Here is a 14,672-nt window from a genome sequence, read left to right on the forward strand (position 1 = left end):
AGGCTTAGCTGTTTCACTGGTGTTTTGGGCAGTAAGCCACTATGTGGCTATTTCTGTGTCTGGGAAGATTTTTGTTATTGTGGAGCAGGGCGGCCCCTTGGCAATTTGTGTAGTAAATCTGATGTGAGGCAATGGGTAAAGCTGGGCAGCACTGTGACTCCTACAGACAGGGCCTTGCTCTTAGTGATGCACAGGCTTTTTTTTTTTTTCCAGGCTGTGCAGGGGAGCACATTTCCTAATTTTAATTCTAAAACCAGGCCTGAGGAACAGCACAGTGTTGTCCAGAGCTGGCTGTGGCAGCAGCTTGGCAGGAAACCGAGGCACTGAACACAATCCAGCCCCTGCTTCTCCCTGTGGAGGTGTGGTGTCAGGGGGCAGCAAGCTGGGAAGGGGAAGCCAGAGTCAGAGGGAGTCATGCTTTCTGGAGAAGGGCTGTCCTCAACGCATCCCTCTAAAAGGAGCAATCCAGTGTGAAGCTGCGGTGATCTGCAGAGTGAGGAAAAGCCTGGGCCAGGGAGGCTCAGGAGGCAGCCAGCTCCCTGCCTGCACCTGGCCTCTGCACCACAGGGACTTCGCTGCTCTAGCATCCACCCTTGCATTTTAGTCGTTGGTTTGGAGCTACTCGGGGGTAAGATTTCAACAAATAGAATCAAAAAGGTTGCAGGTGACAAAAGGTAGTGCTGAAAAAATGTGAGCAAAGAAGCAAACACAGCTTGGTGCATGTGTGTGTGAGGCAGGACCTGCTAGTGCTTCGCTTGGCTCTAGTTGTGCCTGCCACTTCCTGGAGGGCAGAAAAGCAGCTATTTAATGTGTCCTGAACCAAACTGGATTAAAACCAGGCAATGAAGCAAGTGAAACAAGCAGCTTAATCTGAACCTTGTTACACTGTGGTAGCCGGAGCATCCCAGTGGGAATTAATTTAGTTGTCCTTTTTGGTTTGCAAGGAGATGTGGGAAGATCTCCTGTTAACATAGATGAGCAGATTTTCCTCCCAGACAGTAAATTCCTTATCAGACCTGGCTTTCTGCTGGTTTATGAAGGAGAGAGAATATAAGGAAAAGGAGTTCAGGGAGAAAGAAGAGAAGGGGGGGGAAACAAAGGAATGAGCAAGCAAAAACTAGTTTTCTGTTGGGTTTGGTTTGCATCAAATACCAGAACTAGTAAATGTGAAAGAACAGATTTCACTGCCAAGAGAGGTAGGAAGAAAGGGGGAAGGTCTCCCCTCCTGGGATGCACTTTCAACTTCCTATTAGCAAATCTGCAGTAAAGGCTTTCCCAGCTAAATGTGAATTACTTGAGTGCTCAGCCACCCTTTGAGTCTGGCCGCATCCCTAAATGTTGTGGAGTTGCCTGTGAAATTGAGCAGAGGGGGTTGCAGCACTTTGGCAGTGGAACTGCCCCTCTGCCGAGACCCTGCTGTCCCTTGTGAGCGCTCTCAGCCGGCAAAGTCAAGCATATTGGTGTAAGCAGTCTCCCTCATCATTGTTCATTTTCAATAGTTAAAGATATTGAGAAATGCTGCTGAGAAGGCAGACGTGCCTCATGCTTCCATCACTTCTCCTTGCTAAAGAAGACAGGCTGTGTTCAGATGGCAGCTGGAGCTGCAGCATCTGAGCATTACAGAGCACTGGGTGCTGTGGGGTGGATGCCCATAGGAAACTCCTGCTCTGGTACAGGATGTTTATTGCTAAAGGCTTGGAGCCATAGCAGCATATCACAGAATGGTAGGGGTTGGAAGAGACCTCTGGAGATCATCTTGTCCAACCCCCCTGCTTGAGCAGGGAGCACAGGACCGCATCCAGGTGGGTTTTGAATAGCTCCAGGGAAAGAGACTCCACAGCCTCCCTGGGCAGCCTGTTCCACTGCTCTGTCACCCTCACAGGAAAGAAGTTTTTTTCTCATATTGAGGTGGAACTTCCTGTGTTCCAACTTGTGCCCATGGCCCCTTCGCCTGTCATTGGGCACTATCGAAAAGAACCCCGTCCCATCATTCTGACACCCACCCTTTAGATATTTATAGGTATTGATGTGATCCCCCTCAGTCTTCTCCAGGCTGAACAAACCCAGGCCTCTCAGCCTTTCCTCATAAGGGAGATGCTCCAGTCCCCTGATCATCTTGGTAGCTCTCCGCTGGACTTGCTCAAGCAGTTCCACATCCTTGTTAAACTGAGGGGCCCAAAACTGGACACAGTACTCCAAATGTAGTCTCACTAGGGCAGAGTAGAGGGAAAGGATAACCTCTCTCGATCTGCTGGCCACACTCCTTTTAATGCAGCCCAGGATGGATACCATTGGCCTTCTTGGCCAGAAGGGCATGTTGTTGGCTCATGGTCAGCTGCTTGTCCACCAGCACTCCCAGGTCCTTCTTAGCAGAGCCACTTTCCAATAGTTAAGCCCCCAGCCTGTACTGGTGCATGGGGCTGTTCCTCCCCAGGTGCAGGACCTTGCACTTGCTCTCGTTGAATTTCATCAGGTTCTCCTCTCCAGCCTGTCCAGGTCTCAGTGGATGGCAGCACAGCCTTCTGGTGTATCAGCCACTCCTCCCAGCTTGGTATTGTCAGCGAACTTGCTGATGTTACGCTCTATCCCATCATCCAGGTCATTGATTAATATGTTGAACAGGACTGGACTCAGCACAGACCCCTGGGGAACACCATTAGCTACAGGCCTCCATCCAGACTCTGCTCCATTGATCGCAACCCTCTGAGTTCTGTTGTTGAGCCCGTTCTCTGTCCACCTCACTGTCAGCTCATCCAACCCACGCTTTCATATCTTGCCTGTGAGGATGCTCTGGGAGACAGTGTTGAATGCCTTACTGAAGTCAAGATAGACAACATCCACTGCTCTCCCTTCGTCGACCCAGCCAGTCACTCCATCATAGAAGGTTATCAGGTTGGTCAAGCATGATCTTCCCTTGGTGAATCCATGTTGACTGCTTCTGATAACCTTCTTTTCCTCTACATGCCTGGAGATGACCTCCAGGATGAACTGCTCCATCACCTTTCCAGGGATGGAGTTGAGGCTGACTGGCCTGTAGTTCCCCAGGTCCTCCTTCTTGCCCTTTTTGAAGATTGGAGTGACATTTGCCTTCCTCCAGTCCTCGGGCACCTCTCCTGTCCTCCATGACCTTTCAAAGATGATGGAGAGTGGCTCAGCAAGAAAATCCACCAGCTCCTTCAGCACTTGCGGGTGCATCCCATTGGCACCCATGGATTTGTGAGGATCCAGTTTGCGTAGGTGATCTCTGACCCAGTCTTCCTCAACCGATGGTAAGTCTTCCTTTGTCCCAATTTGTCCTCTCACCGCTGGGGGCTGAGATGCCTGAGGGCCAGCCTTAGCAGTGAAGACCGAGGCAAAGGTGGCATTCAGTAACTCCGCCTTCTCTGCATCCTGCGTTACCAGGGCCCCTTCCTCGTTCAGCAGCGGGGCCACTGTATCCCCCGTCTTCCTTTTACTACTGATGTATTTAAAGAAGCCCTTCTTGTTATCTTTGACATCCCTTGCCAGATTTAGTTCCAAGTGAGCCTTGGCCTTCCTTGTTGTATCTCTGCACACCCTGACAGCATTCCTATATTCCTCCCAAGTGGCCAGTCCCTTTTTCCACATACTGTGAACAGTTTCGAGAGCACCAAGGGGATGTGAGATGTTGTTCCTATCCCATCTCTTGCAAAATAGTACCTCTAAATAGCAAAAAAACAGAGGAGTTTGGGGAACTATGCCCTGAAATGTTTACCTAATCCTTGGGACAAACTTAGCAGGTAACAGGCCCTGTTCAGCCTGTGCCGATAAAGAGAAAAAACATCTCAAACTAATTTCAGTGATTAATCCCACCCTGTGAATCATAATTAATTTGAAGATCCAGGGGGTTTAGTCTTGCATCAAGTCCAATTTGGTGCTTCCACTAGTGGCAGAGGTCGCAGAAATGGGAGTTAGCCCCTCTGTGCTTCAGATGGTGTCAAGCCAGGAGCAGCACTGAGTGCCTGAGAAGGCAGAGGCAGGATTGGGAAAGAACGGTGGCCGCTTGGAGGGAGGGTTGGAAAATTGCCCTTTACTTCCTGGTTTTTTTTTTTTCTTTTAAAGGTAGGTGCTAACTGCAAAATAGAGCTGCATAAATACTGGGGAAGCAACAGGTTCTGCAGTAATGACCTGGGGCTTCTGATGCTTTGTGAAGCAAAGATGTGTCAACAGCATTGCTGTTTTGTGAAAAACACAAATGTCACATCAGGCTAGATGAAGAGTTGTGCATAAGAGGCACGAAGCTCCCCTGGTGCTTGACACTCATGAGGTTATAGCTGGAATATTGTCTCCTGTTTGTCCACAGTTTCCTCAGAAGCTAAATACTGCCATGGCCACCTGGTTATTTCCTAACATAGATGAGCAATGGTGCTGCAGGACTTTGTCCTATGAGAAAAGCTGAAAGAAAGTGTGGCTGGACCTATTCATGTAATGCAAATAGAACAGGAAATACCAGGCTAGTGTTGCTGCCTTAGCCATCAAGAAAAAGCACTGAATGGCAGTGGTAATTAAGTACCTGACTAGGTTCTCTGCAACAGCTTTTATGGTTGGAGATGATCGTCAGTTGGGAAAGGTAGTGCTGAAGTTTTGGGGGACGCTTAGCGCTGGAGGGAGGCAGTAGAGCCAGTCTGTGCACAAGGGAGAGGGCCTCAGCACACTGTGTGGAGGCTAAGCTGAGATTTGGAGTGGTGCCTGTGGCCGCAGGGGAATAAGTGGTCTGTATACAATTAAAAATTGGAACAGCTCCTCTGGATGGACCAAGGAAGAGCTTTTCTTCTCCCCCAAGTGGTGAGCCAGAGGGCGAGGATGCTGCTGGGAAGGAGCCAGAGGTGTCCCAGCAGCTCAGATCACCCTGCCTTGGTCTACAAAGCTGGGGGCTATATAAATGTGTTTTCTTGCTTGAAGTGGTGAGATTTAAATGTGCTGCCAGCTACAAAAGCAGACAATGGCATGCACTTAATGCAGCACCCAGAGTATGAGAGCCTTGCTGGTAAAAATGCTTAAAATGTGGCAATAAGGGAATTTCCACTAAGTCTATGCTGAGGGAGAGGGGCTAGGGTTGCAATGAGCTGCTGGGGTTATTGCATGGGCAGAGATGTCACTATGCGCAAAGAAATACCTCTTCCTTGTTTAACTTGCTGTATGGATGTGGTAAGCGTGGGTCTCTCTTTACGAAATGCTTATTTAATGGTGGATTATGCAGGATGGTAAAATCCAAGACTGGGAGGAGGTTTTCCTTGAGCATGGGATGCTTGGTTGAAGGATGTGGGCTGCTCATCAAAAAACAAATCTCTGGAGAGCTCCCGAGGGCATGGGGAGGAGAAGGGAGCTGTAATCCAGTTCCGCTGCTCCCCTCCACCCTTGTCCTGTAACAGATGGAGGAGGAGAGCCAGCCCTCGTGCTGGGGGAGCTCTTCAAATAACTTCCACTGAGCCAAATGGGCTGCCAAACATGAGCTGGATTTTGCTGGCTTTTGTTTTTAAGTACTCCCAGCTGCGCAGCCCCTGGGTGCCAGCACAAACCCACCGCTTTCCCAAGCACCATGTCCCAGTGTGACACTGGAATGCAAGAAGTGCAGGGACTTTGCCAGCTGATTCTCCCCTCCCACTCCTGCCCTCATTTCCACCTGGACGAGGCAGCTGCAGGTTGGTGGCCACGGTGGGCTCCAGCTTGCTCATGGTGCTCCAGTAGCTCCTGGATTGAGTAAATTGGCTGGTGACATCCCAAAAGAAGGGCTTTGCCCAGGCAGGACAAGGCTGCTTGGGGCAGGAAGGTAGTAGTCTTCCAGCTCTGCTTTACCCCAGCTCACCAAGCCAGTGCAAACCTGTGAGTGCCCTGACATCTGTCCAAAAGCTTCTGACTTTGGACCTATGCCAGCTTGGGCTGGGAAAACTGCTCCTGGAGTCAGCCAGGCAGAGGAATTGAGGCGGGGTTCTTCCCATCTCATTTCCATCTGCCATTGGAAGCAAAGCTGAGATTTTGGGGTAAACCCATCCCAGGAGGGTGCTGTAAGCTGCCCTGGTGAGATCCTGCTGCTGGGAGACTCTGAGGGCACACAAAAAGCCATGTTTACTGAGCTGGTGGCAGACCCACTGCTGCTGCCAACCCAACACCCAGACAGATATTTTTTTACTGTGAAATTCAGAGGTCTGGCTGCCAGGGTGGAGGAAACTGTGGCCTTACCAAAATTCTGCTCTGATGGAGGCTGCACGGTTGCAGAAATTGCTTTTAGACAATCTTTCACCAAATTCAGCATCCAACTCCCCCTTATTGCCCTAGGAGGGACTTGTAGATCCCATCTACAGTGGGATCAGCCATTGTAGATCCTGCTTTGGGGATAAGATCTCTCTTACAGGCACACCCGTTTCTCTTCATCCCCGTGAATAAAGCCTGAGCCACGATCGAGTGTGACACACCAAATCCAAGCCCTGAACAGTGGGCCCTGCACTGAAAGGGTAGGAGATGCAGCCAACCACCCAAACCCTAAAACGAGCAGCCTCGTGGCACCCCTAAAATGTGATTTATTTTTTTTTTTAGAAAAGGAAAGGTTTTTCTGCCCTCATTTGACTGCCTGATAACTCAGGAGCCGGTGTGGGGAAATGCCAGCACGAGGGTTGTCTGTGTTGGTGGGGTCTGCTGCCCATCTCTGGGACGATGCAACCCTTAATTGCATGATCCCATGCTCTTTTGTTAATGTGAGCCCTTGCCCACAGGCATCCTGGCTGGCTGGTAGTCACTATTCAATATTTTGTGGTTTCTTCCAAGATTTTATGCAAGTTTTTGTTTTCTTGAGCAGCTATTCAACATTTTTTCTTCGCTGTTCCATATGTGGCCCCAAGTTTCCTTTACTGTGTGCTACTCCAACCCTGCTCTGAGCACCATTTCATCATGGCTTTTCTTACATCCTCCATCACCATGACAGCCAAGAGTTTCTCAGGCTTTTAACCACTCTCCTCAATGTCCCTCTGAGGAGGATGACACTGTGAGTTCCACTTCACGGGTGGGAACTGAGAGATTTAGGTCAAAAACCAGCCACAGATTCCGGGTACCTGCTGTGGGAGGGTATCCACACCACTTCCCAGGGGTGTAAGCATGCCCTGGGGCATGGTTCCTCGCAACACCTGCCACTGGCGCTGGCTCAGTGGTTTGGTAAGTGCCATCCCGCATGGCTGGCGGGCTGTGGGGGCCACTGTGAGGCTGGGATGGCAGCCGGTGATGGCCATGGGAGGCCGTCATGGTGCCGGGGACTGTGATGGCGCCTCGTCTTCCAGAGGCGACGACGTGAGGGGCGGGGCCACGGGGCCGCTGAGGGCGGGACCAGAGAAAACCACACCTCCCTCACCCGAAAGGGGCGCGGTCAGATGGGGCGGTGCTGTGACGTCACTGGCGTACTGCTTTGCATACGGCGTGCGTGCCGCTGAGGTGGGCGGGTGGTCGCGCCGGAGGTGGCGGATCCAAGATGGCGCCGTGCGGACGTGTCCGGAGCCGCTGCCCGGGCCCGGCGCTCTTCCTGCTCCTGGCGCTGGCGGCGGGGTCGGCGGCGGCGGCGGCGGCGGGCGGCGCGCCTCCGGCAGGCCCCGGTGCTGGCGGCAACCTGGGCTTAATGGGGCAGGCGGTGGGGCCGGGAGCGGGGGGCCCGCGGGGCTCCCGCGGCGGCGGCGGCGGCTCGGGCAGCGGGTGGAAGCTGTCGGAGGAGGCGGTGTGCCGGGAGGACGTGGTGCGGCTCTGCTCCAAGCACAGCTGGGCCAACAACCTCGCTGTCCTCGAGTGCCTGCAGGACGTCCGTGAGGTGAGAGACGGGCGGTGGGCCGGGCCGGGCCGGTACGGGCCGGGCCTACCTGGGGCGGCGAACAAAGAGCGGGGCTCCGTGCCCCGTTCGCCAAGAGCCGGCGCCGAGCGCGCCGCTTTTATTTACCTCATGATTTTTTTATTTTTGGTGTTTTTTTTTGTCTGAAAAAGCGAGGTTTGTGTCCAGGCCGCGCTTCCCGCTGCTGTGGGGTTTCGTGTGAAGGGGCCGGTCCGGTCCCGGGAGCCGCCCGCGGGGGTGGCGGCGAGGGCAGGGGGCCGGTGGCCGGGCCGCTCTCCCGCCGCACCCCGCTTCGTTAGCCCCTCTGGGCTCTGCCCGACCGCCCCAGCAGCGGCTTCCGGGGAGGGAGTGGCCTCGGCGGGGGCTTTATTTTGGCGTTGGTGTTTGGTTTGGGGGCTGTTGGCTTTCAGAGGTGTGTGTGGAACCCTGCCCGCGCAGTGCTGAGGAAGAGCACCTTGCTGGGAGCAGCAACGACCTGAGGAGGCTTTTTTTTTTTCCTCAGGTTCAGCTTCCTACCTTCATGTAGAGCTCAGCCGCAGAGGCAATTGGTTTCCTGTGCTTGTTTGTGCCTATATGAAATTCCTTATGCAATCCTTAGACCTGGCTTAGTTTATTCAGGGAGGTTGGCTGGGCAGCCTGCATCGTTCCTAAACATCTGTCGTGAGTGCTTTAAGTCTACCTCAAGAGAAAAAACCAACTAAGTTGCCGCCTCAGAGTCTTTTCTAGCCCCATCTTTTAATTAATTCCTTGGTAGGTCTTGCTCAGTTTGATGGAGCCGTTGGGGGAAGTGTCTTCAGTGAGCTGATATGGAGTTGAGGTCTGTTTTAGTTCTTGGTTTCTTTGCTGTGAAGTCCAGTAATGTCAGGCTGTGTCAATTTTTAATAGTGTTTTATTAAGTGGAAATGTAGTCAGGAAAAACCTGTGCTCGTTTCTCATCCTTTATTGCAGAGACAGCAGATGGTAGTGACTTAATGGTTACCCTCTTCCAGGGGAGTCTTGAACCAGTGACTGTCAGTGATTACTTCCTGGCTTAAAACCCAAAAATAATATAGATATTTTTTCATCTAACTTCATGGTTTAATTTTGGACAGGTAGCTTAGTAAGACACTTATGACAGGCTTTTTAAATTGAGTCCTGATGCAATATCTGTCACAGTTATAAAATACTCTGATATTTACTTGATGAATAGCTCATCCCTCACTGTTTCTTTCACCTGTCTGGGACCTTTTGGACCCTGTGTTAGGGAGGCACCATCTCTGAGACAACCTCAGAAGCTGTGCTTACAGGCGGCGGCTTACGAGCCACCAGCCTGCCAAAAAGGCAAGCTTTTGTTCCTTTCTTTACAGTTGTGTAGCCCCTCCCTTCTCTTTTAGTTCCAGTGATTATTGGTTTTCTGCCATTTTAGTGAGGTGGACCTTTTTATTGTCTAGTTTATCAGTTTTCTGCTGGAATAGTTTTGCCATTTTACTGAGTTAAACAGAGTGGGGGTGAGTGCAGGGAGAAGCAAAAGATGAAGGGATGCTTCATATCACTCACTATTTGGAGCATGTACAAGTCCTTATGTTGCCTCTGCATATCTCATGAGAACTCCACTGTCTTTTGAATGTTGTCTTGCTTGTGGTTTTCCTTTTCCCCTTTCAAAGCATGCCTTGATGTCAGTAGTTTGTTGGCTGTTGGTCTTGTCTAGCTGTAATGATGCCTGATATATCAGACAATGTCCAGATATCCAGTGCTGAAGGTGAATCTTCCCCTGGGGTGACATCCCAGGCAGTGATAGGACATCTTGGGGTCGTTCTGGATTGAGTTTTCTCTCTGAAGGTGCCCGTTTGCAGCCTTGTCCTTATTTGTCTGCCAGCCTGTAAAGAGCACTGTCAGCTGGTCTTGGTCTCAACAGTTCGTCTGCTGTAACACGGATGGGATGGGTTGTATCCCTGATGTAATAACAACTTCTCAGAGTGCTGCTCTGAGAAATTAATTAAAAATAATTGACTTCTGTGTATCCCTACTGTCTAACTCCTGATATTTAGACTCTGAGTAAAAGTCATGAGTTGCAAACATTGGTTGGCACATTGGGTGATAGGGAACGGGTTCAAATGCTATCTTGGACGTTTCCTTTGCATTGGAGGTGACAGGAGAGGAAATAAATGATGTATTAGCTGTTACTGTTGTTGATAGAACTTTTAATTTTGACCCTAGAGCATCTGTCAGCTTGTTTGGACAGTACCAGAGAAGTGCCTGTTATATTTTAAAATGGGTGGGGAGCTAGTAGAAGTCATAGGAGCCCATTTAAATAAAGTTGGGCTATAGTGAATGGAAGATTTGGGGGAGTTGCTGTATGTGCAATAGCGTCAATGAAGACAGTATTTGGATGCTGCTTTGCTACAAGCATCAGATAAAATTTTTAGATGCAATTAGGCTGCAGAAGCAGCCTTTTTTCTATAGGTTTTTTTTAAGATGATGTGCGGGTTTTGACTGGGGTAGAGTTAATTTTCTCCACAGTAGCTCGTATGGGGCTGTGTTTTGGATTTGTGCTGAAAACCATGTTGATAACCCAGGGATGTTTCTGTTCCTGCTGAGCAGGGCTTACACAGAGCCAAGGCCTTTTCTGCTCCTCACCCCACCCCACCAGCAAGTGGGCTGGGGGTGCACAAGGGGCTGGGAGGGGAGACAGCCAGGACAGCTGACCCCTACTGACCTAAAGGATATCCCACACCATAAAATATCATGCTCAGCATAGGAATCTGGGGAGGGGCCTGTTACATGTGATGGAGCCCTGCTTATCTGGAGATGGCTGAGCACCTGTCTGCCCATGGGAAGGAGTGAATGGATTCCTTGTTTTGCGTTTTGCCTGTGCATGTGGCTTTTGCTTTACCTATTGAACGGTCTTTATCTCAACCCACGAGTTTTCTCACTTTTACTCTTCTAATTCTGTCTCCCATCCTACTGGGGGGGATCAGGTGAGCAGCTGTGTGCGGCTTAGTGGCTGGCTGGGGTTAAACCGTGACAGATGATCTTACTTTTCTCATCAGAAATGTTCCTCTAAAGTAGAGAAACTTTAAGTTTGAAACCGGGAGTGTTACTGTTAAGATTATCCATTCATGTTTCTTCTTAGTGTGATACAGAAAAGCTAGGACACTTTTAAATTTGAATGATCAGGAGAAACAACTACCTGAAACCTTCCTTTTGAGTCTGTAAAGTACAGAGCAAAGAAAGCATGTGCTTGTTTTGTTAGCCAGTGTGAATGCAATCACATTATTTTGGTATCTGCTGATTTGTTAGAGTGGATGTCTTTAAAGCAAGTCCTCCCTTGTTTTTGCTGGGTAGTTTTCCTGAATTGAAAGAAACAGGAATGTTTAGTCTGTGATTGACTGGTATGGGAGCCTAGCTTGTAGGGTGAATGCTGAGAGAAGCCGTTTAACACAAATACTCAGTAAAAATTAGTTTGAAGCAAAAGAAAACAATTAAAAAGCCCACCAAAACCCAAAATGATAAAGTTCTGGTTTTGAGAGGTTACTTGTAGATTGTCAGTTTAGAGTATTATCAACACAGGTATTTAAGCACTGTGTAATTTTAGAACTAATTTTAAAAAATATCAGACCCCCGACTGATAAATACTTTACCACTGATTTTCCACCAAGTCAATGAAATGCTTAATTGACGTAGTGCAAAGTCCACTTCTGCAGGTGCAGAACTCTTCTGCATTTCAGGTTGTTCAACTGCTTGAAAGGCAGAAATCAAGGGATGATTATGCTTTTCTGCTTTCGTTTTTGTAGTAGAAGAATGGGAAGGATGCTGCTTAATTGGAGGAGATAGTGGTGAGAGCTAGTCAGCTTAAATGTCTTTGACTATAATCAGAAAATAGAATTAAACACATGTTTTGAAGCATTTTCCAGAAGAATTAATTTCCTTCTAGTAGAATTACTTGTGCACAGGGTACGTTAATGTTTTGAGTCACTTAAATCTTGTCATCAGTGTTTTAACTGTTATCCAAATAACTTTTTGCTGAGATATAAAAGGAGTAGAATGGGATGGTGTATACTTCTGTTTTTCAAAAATGTGTTTTTAAAGTGTTTTAAAGTGCTTTTTTCTGAAACTATGTTGTTGCTAGCCTGGTACTAGAGAGGCTTCACAGCTTGCATTTCACTCAATGTAGACGACAGCCTTTAAGCCCTTTTTTATGGGCTGCCTATTAAACAAATTTTCATGGTGGTTATAGTATAAATAAACCCATGAAATATTAATATATTTGGTAGGTAAGAATTTTGCATGATTAATGATGATTTGCATTTAAAGCGTGTCTGAGTTGTTGAGTTTGAGGTAGGAAACATTAGCAGGTATGAAAATATCTTAATCAGAGTAGCTCCCTTTTCTGGCTTATTGGTGGAGCATAATTTTACTGTTAAAACATACCTTAGACCTGATTAATCAGGGAATTAACTTGATGTCAGAATTGTTGAGCTTTACTTGCATTGCACTTCTAAATATTACGTAATATTTAAAGCATTATTTCTATCTATATAGCACTAATGCATTATAGGCTAAGTAATTTTTCTAAGATCAAACGGTCGTGGTTAGGTTGGGATTAGAGATCAAAGTTTTGGCCTACCACTGCTTTCTTCACCCTGAATGGTTTGGTTTCTTTGGTAGCACCTTTATGGCAGGGATTATATAATTGAGCCTGAATGCTCTCCTTTCTGGAAAGAGTAAGGCTTTCTTAATGTTGAGGTTTGGGTTAAAAAGAAAACAAGTTAATCTTAAAGCTATGTATTTTAAGAATAGTATTTTCCCCATTATTTCAGATGCATGGTCAGTGTAAAAGGCCAGAAAATTAATTTGATGTGATTTACAGACTAGGAAGTGTGTAACATATGATAGGTTGGGAACTAGCATGTTTCTTCCATATAAATGTCTTACTTATTCCTCACTCTGTATGTACCTGAGCTCTTTAAGTGGTCAGTAAAATCGTGCCAGTGAAATTACCTATGTTATAAAATTGTAGATGGAAAAGAAAAACCAGAGGGTAACACCTGCTTGAAGGCTCTGTCTCTCTTGATAATACTGTTGTTGGAGGAAAAGTTGTGTGTGCTCAGTCCCTGGGCTTATTCCCAAGTTTTTCTACTTTCTTGGTAAAGGAATTAGAAGAGGGAAGGCTTCCCTGAAACTTTTTAGTTGCACTGAGTGTGATCTGTCACTGTAGCTTGATTATTTTATCATCCTCTTCCATCTCTAATTTGTTGAGTTGAAGGGCAAAGGTTTTGTTTTGACTTAACATGTGACATACTCATATTTGAGCAGGTACTGATGTCATTTCCATCTCACAGCTTTCCCATGCACAAGTGGAAGCTTGCTTTTAAAGTACCTTTTTTGAGATGTCTGGGCTGTGGTGGCAAATGACTGTTTACCTGTCCTGAGCTGTAAGTAATTGAGGGCTGTGGATTAAACATAGCACGAGGGTAGCCTAGTTTTTAGGAAATGCAAATAGTGAAGACACTGTTTACTGAGTTGGCCATCTCCTTCAGTGTTTATGGTTTGGTTTTGTCCTACAAAACCTCCAGGCACTCTCCCTGGCTTTCAGGAGCTGTTTTGAATGTGAACTGCCTGTTTCTCAGGGTTGTAAGTACCTAATTGTGGGATGGAGGCAGTTCTGGTTCTCTAACCATTACTATTGCAAAGGAGAATGCAGTTAGTATTCCAGTGATGCTCTTACAGTGCCTACAGTGCTATCATCTGGTTCAGATATCAACACGTAAAGGGAATTTCCTTTTAAAAAGCAATGATCAGAAAACTGGAAAATGTACCTTAAGCTTTGCCAAGGGCTTTGCTTGTGTTCTCCCTTATTTCTAAGGCATATTGACCTGATGATGATTCAAAGCCACCTGTACAGGGCACGGGGTTTAAGAACTCTGATATCCTTAAGGAAAAAAAATTTCTTACCCATAGTTAAAGTTGAGCTCACTTAAGTAAAAATGTGCTGTGATTTTTTTTTAAGAGATTGAGTTAATTATTGGGCTGTAACTGGATGCTAGACTGTATGAGTTGAAGCCTGTGTGTCTGTGTTAGGAATTTCCAGATACCATTCTGTCTCAAACTGAATTTAATGAAGAATTTACAGTGGTTTGTGGGAGATGCAGGTTAATTTGAATGGTCAAGACTGGTCCCTCCTGCTTCTAAAAATAATAAAATGGAAGATGGGTCTATCAAAGTCAGAGGAAGGGAATGGTTGGACCAAGGAGGAAGGGATTGAGATGATTAAGTTTTGAAAAAAACATTTGAGTGACAACAAAAGAAAATGGAGACAAGACTGGAACACTCTGAAGCTTTTTCTCCTGAGGCTTGGCTTCTTAACTGAGATTAGCAACATTTTTGTTCTGAAGTTTTTTCCTTGTGTTCAGATAGTGTAAGCCCAGTTTCCTCCTGGCTTTTGTAGTTAAGTCTTAAAGTAAAATTCTAAATACACTTTAAAAGTCTGATTTGGGTTACTTTGGCATCAGCCTTTGGCCTCATCTTGGGATGTAGCAATATTTGAAAGTATCCTTTTCATCCTACTAAAGCCATGTGTGAGCTGACTAGAGGGTGAGATGGTCTTTCTCTGCTAGGTCCTGGACTTGCTGTCTTGTGAACAGAGCATTTAGCACAGGCTCTTAGTTTTCCATATCCTTAGCGATCTTAACAGTTGTTGCATTTCTGCGTATCTCAGTTACTTGAGGGTTTTTTTGGGGGGAGTGATGGTGGGTTTTCTTGTTTGTTTGGTGGTGGGTTTTTTAAATGCGTAATAAAAGGGATTATCTTACATGGTTGCTTCCTCTAGTGGGCTGGTGCTGCTGGCCTGTTGCAGCTCTGAATACCGAGG

General features: G+C 47.3%; 1 protein-coding gene across 1 annotated transcript in view; it reads left to right on the plus strand.

The window, feature by feature from the left end:
- Nucleotides 1-7,431: 7,431 nt before the first annotated feature.
- The window catches only part of GLG1 (golgi glycoprotein 1), an 85,586-nt gene continuing 78,345 nt past the window's right edge, over nucleotides 7,432-14,672 (plus strand). The window contains exon 1 of the mRNA XM_075101775.1: nucleotides 7,432-7,804. Within this exon, the coding sequence (XP_074957876.1) occupies nucleotides 7,475-7,804 (330 nt within the window). The 5' untranslated portion in view covers nucleotides 7,432-7,474. The remainder of the gene's footprint in view (nucleotides 7,805-14,672) is intronic.

This window comes from Phalacrocorax aristotelis, chromosome 8 (genome assembly GCF_949628215.1).
Source record: "Phalacrocorax aristotelis chromosome 8, bGulAri2.1, whole genome shotgun sequence".
NCBI classification, from domain to species: Eukaryota; Metazoa; Chordata; class Aves; order Suliformes; family Phalacrocoracidae; genus Phalacrocorax; species Phalacrocorax aristotelis.